The 24,124-nt window shown below is 36.2% G+C and overlaps 1 protein-coding gene across 1 annotated transcript in view; it reads right to left on the reverse strand.

Moving 5' to 3' along the window:
- Nucleotides 1-12,474: 12,474 nt before the first annotated feature.
- The window catches only part of LOC148949287 (uncharacterized), a 153,340-nt gene continuing 141,690 nt past the window's right edge, over nt 12,475-24,124 (reverse strand). The window contains exon 10 of the mRNA XM_089093319.1: nt 12,475-15,729. Coding sequence (XP_088949445.1) covers nt 15,379-15,729 — 351 coding nt within the window. The 3' untranslated portion in view covers nt 12,475-15,378. The remainder of the gene's footprint in view (nt 15,730-24,124) is intronic.

The following is a 24,124-nucleotide window of genomic DNA, read 5'->3' on the forward strand; positions in this document are numbered from 1 at the left end:
TCCTTAGTGTAGCGTTTAAAGTCTTTAGTGTAAAGCTGCTACTGCAACTGGCAAATCACTGCAACACCAAGATGGCTGAAGCCAGCATAGCTGAACAAGATCCGAACTATACCCCAGTCTTTTCACAGCCAGGGGCGTGGCTCCAGTATTCTTATTGGGGGGGGGGATCAAGTGGGGTCCATATCCGGATATTCAAGGGGTATGGTCTATATAATAATCTTTTCTTCAAAATATTGGTGGGGCGGCAAATGCCCCCCCCCGCCCCCAAACCATGCTCTTGTTCACAGCTTTATTCTTTTTTTCCTCCCTGGGCTTAGAGTAATAGGTTGAAAATTCCAGGGCATGATAAGGGGGATATTCAACTAGCCAAAAGGTACTATATGCATTTTACTAGTAGCCTACTACTGGTACTACTACTACTGATACAAATACTAATAATACTGTTACTACTACAACTGCTACTTCTATTGTTACTGCTACTAAGGCTAAGGATATTAAGGTGAACATTTCAGCAAATGTTGAGGGGGAAGTTGAACTAAATTAAAATACAATATGTGTATACAGTTTGTCAAAAGGGCGTATCAACAATATCTTAGGAACGGCTTAGAGTATTAAGTTGAAGCTTCCAGGGCATAATCAGGGGGATGTTCAACATACAAAAAGGTAATATTTGCATGCTACTACTACTCCCACTAATGAAGGTTTGAAGTTTCTAAGGGAGTGAAAGTGAAAGTTTCAGTAAGGGGGAAGTTTGACTAAATCAAAATACATTGCGTACATGCAGGTTGTCAAAAGTTCGTGCCAGTAACAGCTTGGAGTAGTAAGTTCAAGTCTACAGTTACACTGCCTGTTGCGGGAGATGTGATATTTGGTTCTAGGCGTTTACCCCCCGGAAAATAGCCCCCTGGAAAATACCCCCGGAGGAAAATATTCCACGCGAAAAATACCCCCCTCCCCCGTGGAAAATATCCCCCGGAAAATACATCCTCGTTGAAAGGAAATTATTCCCAAAAAATTACTCTGTCGAAAATTAACCCAGATAATTCCCCCCTGAAGAAAACCCCCGCGAAAAATGTCTGTATGCTTCCCAATAACAAATACTATCTGTAAGCAATGGGAAAATTACAAAACTTGAAAAGGCACTCTAAGATGCCTTTAAAAGGACCAACCTCTACCATGGTGTTCGCTGATTGTTTTGTAGTTTAGAAAGGTGGGAGATGCCTCAAAGGTGTATTTTAATGCCAAAACATCCCAGCTCTCATTGGGCCATCAGATAAATACAGGAATAGTTCTAAGGGAGAGACGAGGGGAGGATGGAGGTGGAAATGGACGCATAATCCCCAGGACAGTAACCAAGATTTGTGTGTGTGTGGGGGGGGGGGGTACAAAAGAAACTTTAAAGAACGCATCAAAAATGTAAAATTGACATCTACTTCCTTATAATGTTGGGCGATATTTTGATTAATCGATATATTGTTATTTTTACTTTCGATATTTCGGATCAGGTTTTTGCTGTCTCATGGATTTGCCGTAGTTCAGCAACGCAAATGATAAATTAAGGGTATTTTGTATACCTTTGTTTTAAAATCAAATAATATCAAATCAAACAATAAAAATAAACTTCGATTACATAATGAATATAATAAAAACCTAGATTTGGAATTATCCAGGCGCAAGAAAAGAGAAAAATTAACTACAGACTTTTCAAAAACAGCAGCATGTCAATGTTTTCCTTGAGAGTCGGTTCCGTCGTTCAGTGATTATCTGACCAGCCTTGGAAAACACTCTTTCAGAAGGGACACTGGTACGGGTGCCCATAGGGCGGGGGGGGTGCTAGCTCCCCTTCCTGGGTGAATGACGGTGTCATATATTTGTATTAATTACAAAAACTTTCCACAGAATAAGTTTTCAAAGAAAAGTAGAGCTCTATTAAGTCAAAAATGGGCAGAAATAAAGTCAAATAATCATCCAAGCGTAAAATTGCCACAAATTACTATCAACAATTAAATGAAACTCAAAACGGACAGAAATTATAATGTTTAGCCGAGTCAAACTCAAAACGAGCAAGAATTAATATTACTAGGGCTGACAACTCCCATGCCTTCTCAAGACCAGAACATTAATTGGGCTTTACTGAAAAAAAAAATGACTGTGGATTGTCAGTTTGATATACCTATAAACTCAAAACGAAGTGCCGATTAGACAAGGTGAGCCCCCCCCCCCTAAAATTCAGCCTATGGGCGCCCATGGACACTGGTAGCGGGCACAGAGATGAATCTCATTGCAAGTTCGTACAGGTGTTTTTGGGACCTCATAGCACGAGACTTCCACCACTTGACTGAACAAGTTTCTCTTGAAACTGTTGGTTCCCTATTGAAAGTTTGCAGAGCCAGGATATATTTGGCTCCTGTCGAAGCATGTCCTGCATTGACTATAATGACTTCATCGCGTGAACCCCACAAACTGGCTTGATTCTGTTATAACTCCACCGCAGGGATTGCGATGGTATTCAATAGCTAGCAAGGCCAAATCTATCTCGTTTGTAATTTTGTTCTCAACTTGTAAAACATCGTCAGGTGAATTATACATTTTCTTGAAACGCGGGTCAAGATACAATTGCGACGGGTGTCACTAGACCAAGGCTTATAAACCTACAATGCATTTTATTCAGCAAAACCTTTCGAAGCTCATCAGCCGCATCTGAGAATCCACCAGAATCTACCTGAACAAGGTGGCGTCTCAAAATCTTAGACAAAGGCAGGACTTTCGAGATGGAGGGAAAGCTCTCAGAAGAGAGCTCAATAGTTGCCTCTTCAAAGGGTGTAAGCCCCGCAATCACGTTTGAAATGACACCCCACTCACTATCAGTGAGAATGAGGTCCACTTTACCGAGAAGCGCAAAAGACTTGTTACCGACTCTTTCAAATCTTGTAGACTACGCAACATAGTGAGAAGTGAATTTCATCTAGAAGTCACATTAGGTTTTAGTTTCATAGTTTCATTAGGCAGAAGTCACATTAGGCTTTAGTATCATTGTCAATAGAGATTTGAACCTGGCGCAATTTGTCGTTAGCTACAACACTACGTCTGAAAAAGCTGACAGTTTTTCTAGTCTTTTGGACGAGAGGCAACAATTCAGCAGTATCATTAAGTGCACCCCCCACAATCAAATTTAGAGCATGTGCGAAGGACGAAACATGTTCCCATCCTGTACCTACTTGAGATGCAGCATCCTTTACGGCTCGAACTAAATTTACTCCTTTATCAGTTACTACAGCAACAACCTTTTCCTTGATCCCCAAGAATTTTCATAAGGTGAGCATTAATAGCATCATCACTATGCCTCTATTCAATTTTCGTAGTAGCAAGCACGTTGCTGCAGAGGCAGCCTTTCTCGTCTATGAAATGGGCAGTGACACCCATGAAGCCCTCAGTTGCCCGGGAGGTCCATATATCCATGGTAAGGGAAACATGTACTTTTTTTAGAGCCTCTTTCAGTTTTATTTTCTTCAAAGTATACATTTCTGGTACAAGATCTCTTGTCAATTTAGCTCAGGACGGCAGAGTATAATTGGGGTCAAGACCCTGCACCAGATCAATAAACCCAGGATCGGATACGACAGAGAGGGGTTGCATATCTCTCGCAATAAATTTCCTAGCCAGCTTTTTTAGTTTCACTGTTTTAGGGTGCTTTGCACTATATTTTGTCTGTAAAATTGAATCAATTCTTGGCTGTTTTGCACTTGATTCTTCCGAGTCAATCTTGTCACTCCTGTCTCAAAGAGCTTGGCAGGACCACTATCCTGGCTCAATGGTCTGCTGGAATTTTGACTATTTGAAGTGACAATTGGACAAAAACCCTATTTATCATCAGATTGACACGAATCAGCTTCAGGGGTAAGAATGGCACCCCCTGCTGATGTGCTGCCTTTTATGCTTTGAAATTGTTTTTTGTGCTATGTCTTCAGATGAGTATTAAGGTTGGTTGTATTCCCAAAAGTGGCATCAATTTTATTGCACGTTTTGCACAGTGCAGACTTAGTTGACACTCTTACAAAATACTCCCACAGAGGACTTGGCATTTTTTAAAAAATGGTAGAGATCTGGACCTGCAACGTATTAAGCATTCAGTGGCAAATAAAATCCACAACTATGGGTACGGGTATCTGTCACTATAAGGGATGCTACCACCCTCTAAACACACAAAAAAAGGGAAAAAGCAAAAGTGGATGCTAACAGAGTGCCCATAAGGAGCTAAAGAAGGTGGTCACCGACCGCCGGTTCAAGATGAAAGCTAAAAAGCAGGGTCACCAAAGGTAACAGCTACAGGTAAAGTGGTAATTTTCCAAAGAGGGAGCTAAAAGAGTACCTGGCTATGAAGCAAGTTATATTGGGAAATTGTAGTGCACTTGTTAGTCTACGAGCTCCCTGAAGGACGTTCTAGGATGCCCCTGTTAAACTAGAAAAAGTATCTTTTTTTCATATGAGTAAAGTACACGACATTAGAAATTGAGAAGATCAAATGGAGATTATTCTCATTTATTACCGACCAATGCTTTGTATTAGATCTTAGAGGTACTTTCGATTCATAGTAAGCATGACTGCTACACTTAGGTGTTTCTTGCATCTTATTTGTAACAATATGTTCACTCAAGTCAAATTTCCTTTTGTCCACAGGTCTTGGCAGTGCTATTGAGTAAAAATACAAAAAAAAGTCCTTGTGTTTCAAGAGTCTTTCCTAAAGAATTGGGACAAAAGTTCAAACTTTAGTGGGGTTTTGAGAAAGGGGAAGCCGCCCTCCTCATATACGGAATAATTTCTCTTCGTTTTAAGTTTTATTGTTGCTCCTTACTTTCAACTGAAAAACTTTTTTTTTCATTTAGCTTCTGTTCATTTTTAAGATAAAGCTAGGAAATCTGCCTCCCTCTTCTTGGAAAACTCTTCCCCTATGTTCAATTACTCCATGGGCACTTCCTCCTTCGTCAAATCATCCCCAGAGAAGTTCCCCGGACAATTCCTTCTCCACTAAAAAGCCCCCTTCCTCTGGAAAATATATTGCGGACAACTCCGCCTGAAAAATTCTGCTTTGCAAAGTTTCATTTCAAAACAGACTTGTTTTGACTTAATTTCTGATCGTTTTCAAGTCATACCAGAGCCCTCCCCTCCATGCAAAAAATCCTGGAAATCCCTCCCCCTGTGGAAACTTTCTCCCGCAGAACACTCCCCAAAATATAGATTTTCTCCCATGGATAATTTTTCAATGGAGATTTTCTCCCGCTGAAAATCCTCCACGCGGAAAAATCCCTCAAAAGTAAAAACCCCACTGATAATTTCCCCCATGCAATTCCCCCAGATTATTAACGCGCGAAAAATTGAGTCGCCAAAGAGAAAGTAAGACAAATAAAAGAATTTCGTGTAGAAATTCTGTCAGATCCCAGTGTAAAATTTACCTTTTAAAGTTCACTCCTGGAAACTTTCCTTCCTACATAATATTCTCCCCGTAGAAAATCCCCTCCTGAAAAATATCAGTATACTTTCCAATAATAAATACTATATGTAAACATTGGACAAATTTCATAGCTTACAGTAAATAAGTTCTAAGACAAGACTGGTAAAGCATGACAAGTTGAGAAAAAACTCAAGCAGAAGAAATACGAGGATATTTCCAGCCAGTGAAAAACCATAAATACAATGTAAATATTTCGGCCGAGGCCTCTGCTCAGTCGTCCTCAGAGCAAAGATAGAACTAAAAGACCCTTCAAAAGTCACTAAAATAAATACAAACAAAACGTGAAAAACAACCGCTAAACCTCCTCTCAACCATCATTAGTGCAAAAATAGAAAAATAATAAAAGGCCGTAAAAAAAACCAACCACTAAAATAAATAAAAAACAACCGCTTAAACGAAAACAGACCCTTTTCATGTAACCATGAAAGGGTAACTGAAAGTTGGCCTTTTATGATTATTTTATACACACAGGTATATATATATATATATATATATATATATATATATATATATATATATATATATATATATATATATATATATGTATATAAATATATATATATATAATATACATGTATAGTTACGATCAAGCTAGATTACCTTATTTTTATTTATCCGTGACAGATAGCTCCTTTTCCTTGACAGAATTTTTCAGACTGAGAAAATGAACCCTGTCTGATCGGCTAGTTTAGCTTTGATAACATTCAAAATCCGAAATTTTCATTCTAAAAACATTTGTTGTGAACTTTTCATTCTCAGTTGGTAATAATTCACACGTATCTGACTCGGGAGCCGGAAGTGAATTATTGCGAAAAAGGTGCCAGGGTAAGATGTAAGATAAGGATAAATAAAATCAATTATAGATGAAAGAATTCAGACCTGCAAAGGATCTCGAGGTCCTTGCCACCGGTTACACTTTAGTGTCACTTTTGACACTTTTTTTAGTGGCACTTTTCGGGACACCTGACACTATTAGGACACTTTTTAGCAAAAGTGGTACTTTTTTGCAAGTACCACTATTTTACAAAAAAAGAATTTTTTCAGACAAAAAACCGGAAGGAAAACTGTTAATGTAGATATGCCACGATATCCTTTTTCTGTCAGTTAAGATTCTTATCTTAACTTCGCGCGCGGCAATTATTGCATGCAAGAATCTTTCTGTGCGGTGGAAAACGTAAACGTGTTTGTCTCTATCTGTGTGTGAGAAACTTTTATATTCTTATTCTTATCACTGATAAGAGAAGATCACCCAGTGATCTTTGGTACGAAACACTTGGCAATGAAGACGACAGAGACGATTTCCACACTCCCCCACAATCCACTGGGTAAGGATTTTAAGTTTTGGCCTAGGGTATATAAGGTTTGTAAAGAAGGTGTTGTCATAGAACCTTAAAAAGGTGCTCATTTGATTGAAAATTCAATAGGATAGTGCCTTTTTTGATAGTTGAATGGGTTTGGAGGGCAACTAGCCCCCCCCCCCCACGTCAATCATTCACCCAAGCACATCCAATCAAAATTTTGAGATAGCCATTTTGTTCAGCTTAGTTGATTTACGGAGAGGAAATATGTTTTTAAGGAGGAGACTCCGCCACAGCCCTCAGGGCAAGGGTTTTAAGCTATGCCCTGGGGCATATAAGGTTTTTATAGAAGACGTTGTCGTAGAAACGTCAAAGAAGGGCTCATTCAATTTGAAATTCAAAGGGCTAGTGCCCTTTTTAATAGTCGAAAGTGATTAGTAATATTTTTTGTTGTTGTTGTTGTTTAGACCAGGGCACTTCGTATCGAAGGAGTTGTCGTGGGAACTTCGAAAGGGGCTCATTCGGTTGAAAATAGAAAGGGCTGATGTTCTTTTTAATAGTCGAAAGTGATTGGAGGGCAACTAATCCCCCTTCCACTCCCACCCACCCAATTTCCCATTATGTTTAAAAAATAAATTTTGCCTTAAGACTAAATCAAAGTGCACAGTGATAATGCTAAATACCTATAAGGCATCTCAGCAGTATCCCAAGAACGACTGAGGGTATTATGTTCAAACTTTCGAGGCTACTTCTGCTGTTAAAATTTAACCAAACCAAAACAGTGTAAGTGTATCCAAGCTATCAAAGAAAGTAAACAGATTTTTTTGCGAATGGTATCAAGTTTTCCATTTCAGGTCAACTAGAGGAGGTATGAAACTAAGTTAAACAGTACTTTTTGTGTCCAGATTTTTAAAAGGGTGTATGTTGTTAAAAATTGCTGAAAATTTTTCTCCAGCATACAAATAGCAGGCCAAACTATAAAGTCTTAAAAAACGAAAAGATTTAAAGTTTTATTTTCTTTTTCCCTGAAAAGACTGTGTCAATATAAAACGAACAGAAATTAATTGAAAAAACTTTTTCCAAAAAATAAGTTTTTCAAAGAAAAGTAAAGAACTCCATTAAACAAAAAATAAGCAAAAATAAAATAAAATAATCTACCAAGCTCGAAACTGCCACAAATCAGCATCGATAAATAAATGAAACCCAAAACCGAACAGAAATTAAAATAAATAACCGAGTCAAACTCAAAACGAGCAGAAATTAATATAAGTTGGGCGCAAAACCCCTATGCCTTCCCAAGGCCAGAACAAAATTTGCACTTTACTGAAAAAAATATAATGTTTTTACTTTTATAACTTTAATCAATCAAATAATTTTAACATTTTGATTACTAAATATCAGTATATGTATATTAAACTGACAATGCACATTCATTTGTATTTTTTTTTTTGGTAAATTTTTGGAAAATGACACTTTTTATACAAAATTGACACTATTTTGCTTCCCAAAATAGCACCAAAAAAAAACCAGCTGAGTGGCAACCCTGCTCGAGGATGCATGTTGAAAATTTGCAGAATTTTCATGTGTTGGATTTTACGCGGGGAATATAGGGGGTTAGAGACCCCTAAAAAGATATCGATTTCGATAATACGTTTCGATATCCATATTTGATCCAATATATCGACATATCAACATCGATATCAAATATCGCCCAACACTACTTCCTTATGATTTCTGGGAATATTTCTGGTCTACGCTGTTACTATGAAAGTAAAGAGTAACATTAAACCCCAAAATGAGCAGAATTTACAATTTATTGAAGCGACGATTTATTGAAGCGACAATTTATTGAAGCTACAATTTATTGAACTGACAATTTATTGAAGTGATAATTCATTGAAGCGATAATTTATTGAAGCAACGATTTATTGAAGCGTTGTTTTCTTGAAGCTAAGTTTTAAAAAGCGACAATTTGTTAAGCGCCGATTTATTGAAGCAACGATTCATTGAAGTGACAATTTATTGGACTATTTATTCAAGCAAAGATTTATTGGACCGACGATTTATTGAAGCGGTGATTTATTGAAGTGACGATTTATTGAAGCGACGGTTTATTGAAGCGACGATTCATTGAAGTGACGAATTACTGAAGCGATGATTTATTGAAGTACCGACTTATTGAAGCATTACTCGGTCAGGAGCGATTTGATGATTATATATATGACACAAAGTACGAATAACGCAAGTACTAACACCGCTTTTGTAAATTTCAATGAGGATATGCTTGTCAATTATCGAATCCAAAGGACGACTGGCATCATGGCATCCTAGAACAAGCGACTCTCCCGACTTATCCTGCCGAAAGACATGATACGTATATACTATGCATAAACAGGATTTTAACACTCATAAGAAATATGATAAAAGCCTGTCGATAAAAGTGCTTAAGAAATGTTGTGGATGTGCGTTAATATAGTTGACTGGAATGTCCCTAATATAGCTCTACATCAGCAACCCCAAGAATCGTGTCGTACAGGTAAATTAAGAGGGAGACGTTGGATTTCCAGTCCCTTCCAGTCTCAACTGGGAAGGGCATTTTTCGCAGCGGCAAATCAAATATATGATAGATGGCTCCTTCTTAATGTATTGGACACAGTAGAGCCAAGGCAAGGAACTAAAATTACAATGTCTTGAAGGAAATTCTGGATTTTAAGCAGCCACAACTAATATTTTACTTAATGCTTCAGAGTTTGTCTCTACGTCCGAGTGTTTGTGATGAAATCTAGAATTGAACAGGGGTGAACCAGCGATATATTTCGGGGGGAGATGGATAAATTCGCTGAGGGATAGTAGTACTGATTAAAAAGGATAAATAAAATTTGAAGAAAATATGGTACATTCTTTATTGAGACAACATTGTAAATATGTAATTACAAAATAAAATCAAGCCACTTTTTTTGTTGTGGGCTAGTTTAAACAAAACGTCTTCAATATCGAGTGGAACATCTCTGTGTATGGATAATAAGGCCAATCCATTAAGTCGTTCCTGACCTGAGGCACTCCTGGCATAAGAATTCACTCTTCTCAGGGAAGAAAAATAACACTCGCACGTAGCCTTAGTGACGGCAATCGTTGCACCAATCTTCAAAAATCGACGTAGAATGGGGAAAATACTCTTATTACACTTTTTTAATCACGTTATGAAATATTTTGGTGCCACATTTCCCGACTGCATCCACATTCTCCTTTACAAAGCTAACTCAGCTTGCAAGCTTCCCCTATAGCTGTCTGCATCTAGCTATCTAAAATTATCAAAGTATCCTATACATCCTTTGTTTTTTATTCGTCAAGGGAAATATAGCGCTGAGAAAATAGGTATTGCAGTGACTCCAGCAATTTTCTGTGACTAAGAGATCTCTGATGCAGCTGTTGCAGAAAGTAGTCTATAAATGGGATAAACACCGAAAGTCGGTGATACTTTTCAGGATCCTCTTGCGCTCTTCCGTAATTATCCCTATACATTTGTTTTGGAACTCATCTGAGCACTCTAATGCTGATTTCAGCATTTTGACACAGTTCAGTTACTCCAGTAAAAAGTGGATGAAACGTAGCTTCACTCCTCTCTCTCATGTCTCTAACTTCGCTCTTAAGATCGTCAGCGCATTTGGGAAAGTATATGAGATCTATAGTTCCTGATTGCAAAGATGTCAAAAATAACTGACAGTAACCATAGCTGCAACAAAATTGCATCTCTCAATAGCAGATAACAAAGAATAAACTTTACTGGAAGATTTAGAATCTGAATGAGGATGTTCTTGAATTTTCCCCATAGCCTTATTGATAATAATGAACGTATCTTGAAACAAAATGATTGCTTATGAGTGCTCCACCCATCTAGTTTCACAAAATTTGTTCAATCCTGTTCTTTTTGTCCCTGTGATAGGACTACTTTCTTGACAATTTGTTTGAAAATTGCCAAGCATTAAGTTCCTTGACAATTTCTTATAACAAGAATGTTGTGCGAATAACACAGGGCTAAGTTTAAGGAGTGACTTGCACAGTGAACATAGATTGCATAAGGAAAACATTCACGGACTATAGCAGCACAACCTTGAAACTGGCCGCTGATAGATGAAGCCCCATCATAACGTTGCCCCCTTAAGTGTTTCAAATTGATTTTCATTTCACCTAAGGTTTGTATCAACCAACTAAGGTCTGCTATCAACCAACTGCTTCTTTTTGAAAGTCTATAATTTTTTATTTCCGTTTTGACATGATGAACGATTAATTAACAAACAGGGCTGTAGAGTTCTATATAAACACTGAAAAAGCACACGCGTGATTTAGATGAAGTCCAACAATCTTAGGAGCCCAGGCTATAACAGCGCGTGGCTTATTTGACGGCAGCCTGGCTTTGTTCCCAACTGCATTTTCATAAAACAAATATTAGCATGTGGAGATCATCACACTTTACCTACTTGTTGTGCATACATTACTGTATATCAATGAACCCACAGTGAATTTGTTTAGTTTTTAAGACAGTTTTGTTTTAAATTTTATTTTATAAAAATAATAAATCAGTCATTTTTTATCCTCGTCAAAATAAGATTTGCAGCGTACATTATCCTTTCGTATTAGTCAAGATGTATAAGAATGTACAAATTTCCCGATTATTTTTTTTTTTGGGGGGGGGGGGGAGGGAGATGTATCCCCGTTATCCCCCTCCCCTTGGGTTCGCCCCTGGAATTGAACTATAGTTATAAAAGAGCACGCATGGGTTTTTATAACAAAAAAAATTAACATAGGTTACCCGAGATTTACCTAACTTGAGATTACACTAACCCCAAAGTCACACAGTAGATCCAAACCGAGCTGAACAATCATACCAAAAAATTCGGGATATGACAGAAGAAACTCAAATCGTATATATTGCTACTAACTGGACTTTTTAAGGAGTAAAGACTGTACATTTGATTAGTTTTATTTTAGACCTTAATATTTTTTAGATATCTGGTTTTTAGCTTCTCTTATTGAGTGTGTTCCACTTTTGGTTTCTCCTTGTTTCCGTTGCTGGTTTTCATCCGCTTTAAACACACATTGTTTTATACCAACCAAATTACCGCGTTTCTTTCTCTATTTTTTTTCTTGCCTTCTTTATTAGCCTTAGCAACAGATTTGTTTCTCTCTTTTCTACGTCTTTGCTCTTTCTAAGCTTTTAGGCTGCCGTCTCTTATTTTTATTGTCTTGTCTCTTCCCAGAAGCAATAGATCTGTTTATTGTTTCCCCTAGATACCTTCCTATACTCTTATCTTTTTTTGCCCTATAGTCACACATGCAGTCAACTAATTTAGATGAAGAAACATTTAGGTGTTATATAAGGCTTTATCTTTATTATAGGTCACAAAAACACAAAAAGAATCAAAACAAGGAATGTCGTCAATAAGAAAACAACTATCTAATTTCTAAAAGAATAGTTGGGGCACTCTTTTCAATGAAAAAGGAAGTTCTTCCTTGATTTCTGGCCACAGAGAAATCGAAAATAAAAACGATAAAAGACTAATAAAAATAACGAAAAAGAAGCGAAAAATAAGAAAGCACTTCTACACCATATTATGCGAAAACCCAAAATTCTATGGACTTTCTTGTTCTTTTTTGTTTGGTTTTGGAGATTTTTTTTTTTTTTTTAAATTCAAAAATAAAGGGGAAATAATAAGACAAGACTGGTAAACAAAATTTGAAAGGAAAGGCGTGCATTGGCATGAGGTATGTAAGCAGTGTAGCTTCAAACACAGGTTAAATTGTCACAGCAAAAAATATCATCACTGTCACAGCTAAATATCATATCTGAAATTTCCATACTTGAAACTCCCATGTCTAAAAACCATTGCTGAGCTGTTCTCAGAAGCAGGAACCGTAGAGCCATGTCAGTCAGGAGTAATAAAGTTTGACTGGGACATGCGTTGCTCTGCTTGTCCTCTCTTTGAGAGCAAACAGCTTTTGTTAATTATTTAGAAGTTCAAAAAGGTCAGGTATGACCTTTAAGTGTCACTGACGATTATTAGATTTAGTACCAGGATTACAAAAGAACATTCCAACATTAGAAACTTGTCTAATATGCTGAAACTTTTTCAGAAAAGAGAGCTTATAGCATTCTAACTCATTCTTATATAACTTTCCAACCCGAATAATACCCAGGTTGTTCCTACCTCTCCCCCTACGCACGGACACAAATATAGTATATTTAATTTATTCCGTTTTATCTCTCTTTCTTTTTTCTACCGAAGTGCTTAGAGCTATTCCTTTTCCTTGGAGGTTTCTTAGAGGATTAGGGGAAAGCACCAGGGATAGGATATAGATCCTCCAGAGCCATCTATGGCGCATAGGGCGGCAAATCGTCGTTTCAACTAAAAACCATTCCAGGAGATATTCTTTTACCGAAATGTACGTTAGGTGTTTTTGTTAACTAAAATTAAACCTAATTAGTCAATTTCATTTTTTCAAGATTTCTTGTCTAATGAATCCGAAAACGTTACAATGTTGCAAATTTTTCTAAATAAATCTATATTATTCAGGTGCAATTACCATGCGTTTCTCTGATGCCCTCTTTCCTCTTCCCTAAATATGGTACCACCAGGGAGACCTTTGGACAAATCTTTAGGCTTTCTATTGATAATATTTTTCATACTATTGTACCTGTTCTTGTTTGCCCCTTTCCGAATTCGAGCTTCCCCTCCTTTCAGAATATTGGGCCTTTTCAAAATAGATTTCTTTTTTCCTCCAAATCCAAGATCTCTGCACTACAGTATACAACCTGCAACTTCAATTTTGAGGACAACCCAAGGATCCTATATTGATTGTTCGTAATCTTGTTGGATTTTTCTTTTAAGTTGATTGACCACATTCTTTAATAGAAATTTAATTTTTAGAATACTGCAAGTATGCCAACAGGCCCGACACAAGCGAGCGTGTCTTAAATAACCAGTGCGTATCCATTTATGTTTTTAATTTGGTAGCTGCAACTCGTAAAGTGTTACACTACACAACATAATTTTACAAAAGATGACTCTTCATTAAATAATTATTCAATTTAACTATTTAATCTTTGTATTACTAGGCTTTCAAATAAATGTTTATGACTTTATTTTGCATTGTTTTCGTTAATTAACTTTCTTGCTTACAGTATTTGAAGTAATTTTTGTTTTTTACTTTCTTTTCTTTTCATTTTTTGTTGTACTCCACATTTTGTTTCTTGCTTTTTGTGGGTAATAAATTTATATTATTATTATATTAATGTGAAAGCAACTTAAAAAAATTTCCTGGCCCTTTTTTTCTGGATTATTCTTAATTGGAGTCCCTTGTCACTGATAATTGCTAAATTTATCCTTCCTTAATTTTGCTTTATTCAATTCTTAATTAGGTAACCAATGAACTTAGCTATTCAATTTGTAATTAAATAGCTATTTAGATTACATATCTAATTCTTTGTATAATGGTTCTTACATTGTTGTTGAGGACTATTCTGCCAGACAAAGATTTTTTTTTGGGGGGGGGGGGGGCTATTCAAGATATTACAATAATAATTTTGACATCAAACACTTTAATTCTTTCTATGAGGGAAAGTGATGATGTAAAACATTTTGGAAAATAACAGAAGCTTCCAAACATCTTATGAACAAAATTCGATAGGAGCAAATTAAGATCATCATAGAGCAAATTATAGCAAATTAAGAGCAAATTAATAGTTTGGTTTGAGGGAGTAGGCTGTATATCACAATTTAAAAAAGACGTTTTTAAAGTCTTTGAAGTTTAATAAAGAAATTTTAAGTTAAAATTTTTTTGGCATTGCTTGAAAAAAATTACTGCGACTAATTGGCCGCAGTAAAAAATTACTGCGGCTAATTAGCCGCGAATTACTGCGGCTAAGTGACCTATAACAAGTTTTTGCCTCAGCGTATGTCTTTCAGTTATTATCGATAGCAGATTGCACTTTAATCTACACGTGTATACGACCCTTTGCATTACCCAATTGCCAACCAAAGTAAATATCCAAAATAGAAATTATATAGTTGATTTTGTTTGGTGAATCAACCAAATTCAAATTTTGTTTAAAACAAGAACTGGCATTATTCATATTGACGTCCTTATGTTGAAAGACTACGAAAAATATTGCGATTTGAAATTTTTCTTCCATAAGAAGTTTTTGTGTAGGCTTACTTCAAATATTTTGATATGTGCTATTGATCTGAAGGAATATTTATAGCATTGCAACAATTATGGCTAAAAAACTTAACCACTTCACAGTATACTTTGCAAAAATAACAAACAAAATTACATTAAAAGATTTGACACCCGCCAATAATAATTAATCTTTATTTCTTGAATGTCAATTAATGTTTAACGTTACAATTAAACATTAATACTACATTAACGCTTACATAACGCTTATTAATTAATGTTACATTAAGGCTACTCGTTCCATTATTAAAGAAACAAAAGTTATAATAACAAATAATAAAAAAACAAAAAACAAAACAATAAAATTGCAATAGTATGATTACGTTATGGCACAATTCACTCAAACAAATCTGAACCATCAGATTCGACATCAGAACCCACCTGACTCTGAGGGGTCGTTGCCTTTAAGGGAGTCTTAAAAAGGTCTTCATCACTATCATCACTCTGAGCCTCCTGTAGCTCTAGCTTTTTACTATCACAGGTGTCAGCAGTTATGGCTTCCGATTTCTTTTCAGTGTCAATGCTTGGTCCCGCCTCTTCAGACAATATTTCCTGATTTTTTGTATCTCCATCTTTTTCTTCTTGTAGTTGTGGCTCAAGATCACTGAATATCGCAGATTTCCGGGCTGCTTCAATGCGGCTTTTTCTACTCATGGGTCGACGCTTAACGTTAATCCGAGCACGATTCTGCCAAAGAAGAAATTAAAAATAAATAAATTCGAAAAATTCAAATGCAAAACTGACAAAATCCAACGATGCCGCAAAATTGAAGAAAGAAGAGGAAATAAAATCCAGATTGCACAAAAATTTCATTCTTTTCTATATCGTTTCCTATAACTCTGTCAGAGTCTGCTACATTCTCAAATTGTTCTATCCATTTCTACTGAGCACTTTTCCTTATCACCAACTGAGGCCCCGTTCTTATCTTGGAACAAGTCCGGACTGATTTCCTCTCAACTTACTTAACGACTTAAATTAAATTACGAAAATCACGTGCATAGTGTGAAAAGTATTTAAATTCAGAAATTTGCGTCATGATTTGAGATCCTCCACACTATAGACGAAGAAATCGCTTTTTGGTGTCTCCGATATGAAAATCCTGTTTTTTTTTGCGCGAGTTTACTGTTTTCCGTTAAGCCCTAGTTTTGTTTAATTCTACAAACATAAGGAGTTATTGCAAGTTGGTTTATTTGAGTCAGTTTTATAGATATATGTTGCATAGACTGAGAACCTATATATGTTGCATAGGCTAAACGGAAAGCAGGTCGTCCGCGGTTGGGGTGGGAGGATGTAAAGAAAGATTTAAGAAAAATAGGAACTTCTTAGGAAGATATAAAGAGGGAGGCTTTGAATAGATTAGGATGGAGGAGGAGCGTGTACAGCTGTGTTGGCCTCAGGCGGCTTGACGCTGCGGTGAGTTGCTAATAATATTAATAGACTGAGAATCAATAGTTTTTGGTCATTTTAACTTTAAGTTTTGCTGTTTACTTCAGTAAGAAAAACTTTGTTTTTATGCATTTACAGTAAGAATTTAATAAAAAACTTAAATATACTAGAATAGAATTTATTTGCGCTAAAAGCCAATAGGCCATGTTAAAAAATATAAACGAAGAACAATTACAAAGAAATTGCACAAATCCTAACATAATCCTACAGAAATCTACTTCTATGATTCATCGCGAGACGAAGGAATCGTGCCAAGCTTTTGATACCCATAAAACAAACATACGCACACACTCTCACCAACCACTCAAAATTATAATCCTCCCTACCAAACACTTCAAGTCTCCAATCACTCAGCTCCTCAAATTCACACATCAAGTGATATACGCTCTCATCTAAGGATCCACACATACATATTCCCCAGTATTTTACTCCAACTCTTAAAAAAGCACTAGAGCGTCTGATTACCAATCCAACGAGCCCCCTCCGAAGTTTATATGACCATGTTTTCTATAACAACCTTATATGCCCACAGGGCATAACTTACAACAAGGTTCCTGAAAAAATTACCAAGGCTTCTTTGTGCAAAAAATTTGGTAACGTTGGGTGATTTTAATTGGGTAGTTTTAGATGGTTTAGGAACGAATGATAAAATAGCAAAACGAAGAATTAGTGAAGGTTTAAAGGTGGTGATAAGTGCTTGAAATTTAAAAGACGTGTGGGCACATTTTGAGAAAGCATCCGGGTTTACTCGAATGGATAGTAAAGATGGTGGGAGCAGTGAAGATGTTAAAAATAGAATAGCCAAGGCTCAGGGTGTTTTTTCACATGAAAAAAAAAGTTTGGAAGAATAGGAACATAAGTCTGCAAACCAAGATTAGAATACTAGAAGCTACAGTGATGACAGTGGTCAAATATGGCTCTGAAGCATGGACACTCCGAAAAGCGGATGAAGATTTGATAGATGTTTTCCAGAGAAATTGCTTAAGGATTGTTCTGGGTACCCGGCTGACTGACCGTATTTCAAACAATTGGCTATACGAAAAAAGTGGCTCAATACCGCTCTCTAGGACTATAATGAAAGAAAGGTTGAGGTGGCTAGGACACGTTGTGCGGATGAAGGATGACAGATTGCCTAAGATTGTTCTTTAAGGCCAACCATCTAGGGCTAAACGGAAAGCAGGTCGTCCCCGTCTGGGATGGAAGGACGTCATAAAGAAAGATTTAAAGGAAATGGGAACTTCGTGGGCGGATGTAAAAAGGGCGGCTTTGAATAGATTGGGGTGAAGGAGGAGCGGGCGTAGCTGTGTTGGCCTCAGGCGGCTTGGTGCTGCGGTGAGTTGTTAGCAGTAGTAGTAGTAATAGTAGTAGTTTACTCGAATGTATAGTCGGGGATCAAGTCGAATAGGCCAGATATATGTGACACAAATCCTATTACAGAACGAACTCGTATCTTTCTCTGACCACACTGCTCTTATAGTAGATATAGGAATTATCGCAAACCAAGGATCATTCGTAAAGAACTACTGAAAACTGAATCCTTCAACAATAAAAAGACTCCTGAAAGAGAAACTCAGAGATAGTATTGGAATTTGGATGCAAGATTCTACAGACCAAACAAAGCCCGTACAATTTTAGAAAAAGCAAAAGATTATGTCCAAAACTGGGAAAGAGAATCAATGAGGAAAAGTAAGGCATATTAAAGCCATCTCTCCAAAATATTAAACCAGTAGAAGGAAGAAATCGACAAGGGAACGGTGGTTCGGTACGAGTTTAAAAAGATTAAAGATGAAATGCGAAAGATTGACGAAAAAAATCTCGAGTTGTGTAAACTAAAAAATAAAATGGCTTAAGAAGAGAACGCAAAACAAGCTTATCTAGCAATAAAAACTAAGGCAAAAAATAAAAGAGAAAATAACAGAATTAGGAGATTAAGAAATAGGCAAGGGAAAATTGTTAAAAATAAAGAAGAGATAAAACGATTAGTTGGAAGATTCTTATAAGCAAATTTACAGATTGTCGCGACAAGAACAAAATTGCGAAATAGATTTCTTGGCAGCGTTTAAACCAACTAGGAAAGTACAGAACGAATAGAATAAGTTGCTGCTATCGAAGAAAAACCTGAAAAAAATTAAGTGTTGGAAGTTGAAAAAATGATAAGAGGAACGAAAGATGGCAAGTCACCTAGTGTTGATGGACTTGGATACAAACTTTATTAGGAGTTCTTTTCGGGAAATGGTGACCATGATACCCTAGTGGTGAGAAACTACGCTGAACAAGGTTTATCCAGAGGATGATGTGGGGATGATGGCTCTTCTTTTTAAAGGAGGCAAAAACATGAATTTGTAAAACTAGAGGCCTATTTTAGTTTCAAATAGTAATTACAGAATAACACTAAAACTATTAACTAAGAGAAGGGAAAAGATGATACATGGAATCTTAGTAGGACATCAATTTGGAGGTATTTGAGGAAAGAAGGTGCGCAGTTGGGAGCGTACGTGTTGGTGCGTAGAGATGAAGATCCTGGAAAAAACAAGGAGTTTTTCGTACTTGCTTTTTATTGTGTTTGGATGTGGTCAAAGCATGCGACTCAGTTAAAAGAGTGATATTGTGGACTCTAATGAAGGGGACTTTCGGCTTTGATCAGCAATTTGTGAAATGGCACGCCAATTTATACAAGAATCCTACGGCGGTGGTAAAATGTTAATGGTTACACAAGTGGGAAACTGAAGCTTGAAAAGGGAAGTGGGGTACGACAATCCTAGCGCCCCGTGTTTATTCGAACTCTAAATCGATCTAATATTACGGTGCCTGGAACGGCGAATCCAGGATATATCTATAACTCCAAGTATTTCCCTAAGGCTATTGTCCTTTGTAGATGGTGGATCATTTCTACCTGGGAATGCGGCTGACCTTTTGTATGTTATCAGAGGCCTCAGCTGGTATGAGAGGAAAAAAGCCAGTTGCTTAATATAGGAAAGGATACAGATTTAGATAGTGTTTGGGTTGAGGAGACCGAGTCAGTGAAAGTTTTGGGTGCACTTTTTGAGAGAATGGTCGTTTCGAACAATTTGTGGGAGCAGCATGTGCAAACAAGTTTAAGGTTTGTTGATAACTCATGACAGAGCATCTTTTTTGTCAATGTCTCAGCAAGTGGCGCACGTAAACACGTATGCTTTTCCAATGGAGGGGAAAGCTGGAGAAGGTGATAAATACCAAAGATGATGAACATGTAAAACAGAAAATGATCAGTGAAGTACCAGAGAAGTTTCGGGAGATGACATGACGCGTTTGAAAGATGAAGAACTTAGGGGTGGGGGGGGGGGGCTGAGTGATGGAACAAAAAATACTGAAAGGAAAAAGATGGTGGATGTATATTTAAAGAAAAAGCAATAGAAAGTGAATTTTTATGTGAAAAGATTGTCGCAAATTTTAACTTGTAAATTTTAATTTTCACTTATAAATGTTAACTTTTCTAAGTAAATTTTAACTTGTTGTTTAAGAAAATGCACAGTGTACCAGCTAGTAATTTTATGAAAGAATTTACGCTTATGTTTATTCATGACATAATGCCGTATCAAGACTGAGTGCACCGTTTTACACAAGCAGAATGCCCAAAGTACAAGCTGTGTGACGAGACGGTGACAAATGACCTTAAGCATGAACGTTTCGAGTGTTAACATAATTATGAAATTGAAAATAAATGTTCTAGGTTTTTAGCGACCGTGGAATGTTTTTGAACTCTGTGGACGATAAGATAAGGTTAATTAAATTGAATGTAGTAATTCCGGGAAGTGAGACAAGAGAGGGAGCTGGTGTGTTAATAGTGATGAAATTGTGTGAGTATATTTGGAAAAGAAGAAATCAAATAGTAAATATTGAGTTAAGAAGGTTTAATTTTGATTGTAGGAGATAGTGTGTATAGGTGAGAACGAAAAGTGGATATTGAGTGGATGGACTCTGTTGTAGAAGACTTGATTGGAATATGAGTTTATAAAATGGTGTAAATCATGTACGAGAGAGTTTAAATAAGTAAAACAGTGTTGCCAGTGTTGTTTTTGTTCATGACGTTAAAAAGGTTGGTTTTTTTGTTATCTAAATAACAGCCGAAGAGTTTATAGAGAAAAGCTGCATGGTAAATTTAGAATGTGTTATCATTATAACTTTCTTTCATATTTTTGATTTTGTATATATTACTAGTGTGAAAGAAAGTTAAAATGACGGAAGCTTTTTGTTGCTATTTTCATTAATTAAGTTCATTGTTTTTTTTATAATTATTATTTTTTATTATTCTCCTTTTTGGGATAAAATGGTTTCAACTTTTGGTGCGGGAGACCTGACGGATCACCATCTGGAAAAATTTTGAAATGGTAGAATGGCCAACATAACAAGGTCTTTCTGTGGTTGGAGGACACCTTTTATTACGGGAAAGTCATTTTTTTATGGTTTTTTTTTTTTGTATGGAATACAAAAAGTTTTCGTCACTGAGAGAAGTGAAGGCGGGATTAAAAAAAGAGATTCAAAACACCCTCAGAGCCTGGATTGAGACAATGATTAACAACCCAAGCACCGTTCAGTCTATTGACAATATTTTCCTTTATTCAAGAATTTGTTCTTTAAGAAAAATGCATTTAAAAATTCCGAAAAAAAAATTATAAAGAAAAATCGTGATAAGACAACTCCATTTAATAATAGAGATTCGTCAAAACAACACTACACTAGCAATATTATCGACATCAATTCGGCAGTTTGAGAGGATCTAGCTGGGATACCGTTATGAAAGATATAATTAACATTAGTTTAAATATCAATATTAACTAATTTGACAATGGAATTAAGAAATACGTACTTTAAATTTTCTGAAAAAAAGTACAAAAAATAACAGACGAAAAAGCAAACTTCCGTCCATTAAAAATTAGAGGATCGTCAAAGCAACCCCAACACTTCCAATACTATTGGCAGCAATTCGGTAATTTGTGAAAATCTAGGATGGATATCGTTTATGAGAGATGTGTTTGAAATAAAAAAAAGGCACTCAGTTAAATTAATTCAAATTGTATTAAAACTAAGAAAAGTAGGTTTAAATTGTATTGACAGTATTTTAGTAATTTTTGAAAACTTAGCTTGGATACTGTTTATCCAAATGATGTATTAGACATTTATATCAAATATTATTTGAAAATAACTTAGATTGTACTAAAATAAAGAAATATGTATTTAAGCAAAATCCAAGAAATATATAAGCAAACTTACGTCCACTTAAAAAGTGGGGTATCGTCAGAATAACCCCTACACGAGCAATATTACTGACACCTATTCGACAACGTTTTAAGGCTAGACTTGAATGCCGTTTATGAAACCAGACCGATTCATAGATATCACAAACAGTATTCGAGTCAGATCTACGAAAATTGCTAAATCGATGAACTTTAAAATTTACCATACGACCATTGGACTAGAAATTGCAAATAAGCTCTAAGAAGAACGTGCAGACATTTGAGTAGAAGAGTGGCAATAAAATATACCACATTTAACGTAAAAATGAAACAAAAAGATTAATCCCTAGATTAACAATTCTAACATAAATCAGCCAACGGAATTCTTGGAAAGCGTATAAAATTTAAATAATTTAAACTGACAATTAAAACACCAGAAAACCGACAAGATCTGTCAAACATTCTTTTCCATCTAAACAACATGAAAATTATTGACGATAAAGCATTTCAAATTTGTTGCCAAGAAAACAAACTCGGCTATGGACCATGGAACTAAAGCCAGAATACTAGGAGCCTATTAAATTAGAGGTTAAGTTAATTGGCAGGCCAATTCAAGAAAATAAAGACCTGGATCATGGGACTATTACGAATACCAGGCTGTCGAGGCCCTTCATCTTTTTTCCATTAGCTGCCAATTTTATAAAAGAGGACCAGTGAATGTTCGAAATTTCCAGAAAATTTTCTTATTTTTTTCCACGAATATTATAATGTTCAAACCTTCTACGTATGCTACTTCTTCAACATACTTTTACTAATGGGATTTATCGAGGTTAATTGAAATTACAATAGTTTAAGAAATGTACACAACAAAGTAGGAAATTTTCAATTTTTGAGCATATCTTGTGTCAAAAAGTAAGAGAATAAAAATTTAGCAAAATACTAAAGTAGGTATCTAAAGTAAATGTTTTGTAAAAAATCATTTTGTAAAGTGTGTTTTAATGTATTCCAAGCGAGATTTTCTAAGAATAGAATATCCAGTAGAGAGGGGTCTTATACTCCCGTACGAACCACGTGGTTTATGGTTTTCTCAGTGAGAATGAAAAAACAGGAATTTTCTCACTTGAAAAACCATGAATTTTGTCACATTTATGGTTGTTTTCATGGATGGATATGTGTGTTGTTCGATTTATTTGATGTTTTTCTCGGATGTCAACATCAAATTATGGATGTTTTATGGTTTTTGTCAGTGAGAATTTGAAAAACATGAATTTTCTCACATTTATGTCTGTTTTATGGTTTTTGTCAGTGAGAATTTGAAAAACAGGAACTTTGTCACATTTAAGGATGACAACAGCAATTCATGTCGTGCGAATGACACGAGGGGTGATTTACATAATCGATAGGGGACATAATTTATTCAAGGATTATCGATCGAGTCTAATGGGGGTCAAGGTCAATCGATCTGTTGTTGTTTGGCCACGTGCGAATGACATGAGGGGTTATTTACATAATCGATGGGGGACATAATTTATTCAAGGATTATCGATCGGGTCTAATCGGGGTGGGTGTGTCAAGGTCAATCGATCTGTTGTTGTTTGGCCACGTGCGAATGACATGAGGGATGATTTACATAATCGATTGGGGAATTATTGATTCACGAAGGGGACATTAAGAAACAAACATGGCTTCATTGTTGTTTGGTTAGCTTAACCTGAGAAATAGCACCTGTGAACTTGATTTACATAATCGCTCGGGGAAATTATTGATTCACGAAGGGGAGAATTAGAAAACATAAAAGCTTCTTTAATCTTAGGTCTGAGGGATAAACGTTCTTTAGGACAGAGAGAAAAATTAATATTCTATTTTCAAATAGGGCTTCATTGATCTTTAGTGTCAGGAATCATAATTGACATCACTTGTTATCTTGGAATTATGCGGGAGTCTAAAGAGATAGAAATTCTATTTTTAAATACGGCTTCACGGAGCTTTAAGTCGGAGAGGTAAATTGATATTCTAACGAAACCCTAATAGTTTAGCTAGGAAAATTTATGAGATGAAGAGATTAACGTAGGAAAGGGTTTCCTAGAAATTTGAAATGCGTTAGCGCACAGATGACATACAAAAGGAACACGCTGAAATTACGTTTAGGGATTATTTGGGCGAAACGGTTTTATCCATTTTATGGGATTATTTCGGCGAAACCGTTAGAGACATTTTGAAAGAAGATTTTAGAAAGGGTTTTAGAAGAGGTTTTGAGTGTGGTCGTTATAATACACAAGTTCCATTTGAACAGTGTTGTGAGGTCCTCTAACCCAACCCCAAAGGATTCCAATCCTCATACCCCCACCCCGAAGGAAGCCCCCGGTCCTCCAAGGGCCACCGGGCTCCCAAAGGCCCGCCACCGGTCCCCAAATGTCCCCCAG

This window comes from Artemia sp. Qi Xiang Cuo, chromosome 8 (genome assembly GCF_049724085.1).
Source record: "Artemia sp. Qi Xiang Cuo chromosome 8, ASM4972408v1, whole genome shotgun sequence".
In the NCBI taxonomy this organism is placed as follows: domain Eukaryota; kingdom Metazoa; phylum Arthropoda; class Branchiopoda; order Anostraca; family Artemiidae; genus Artemia; species Artemia sp. Qi Xiang Cuo.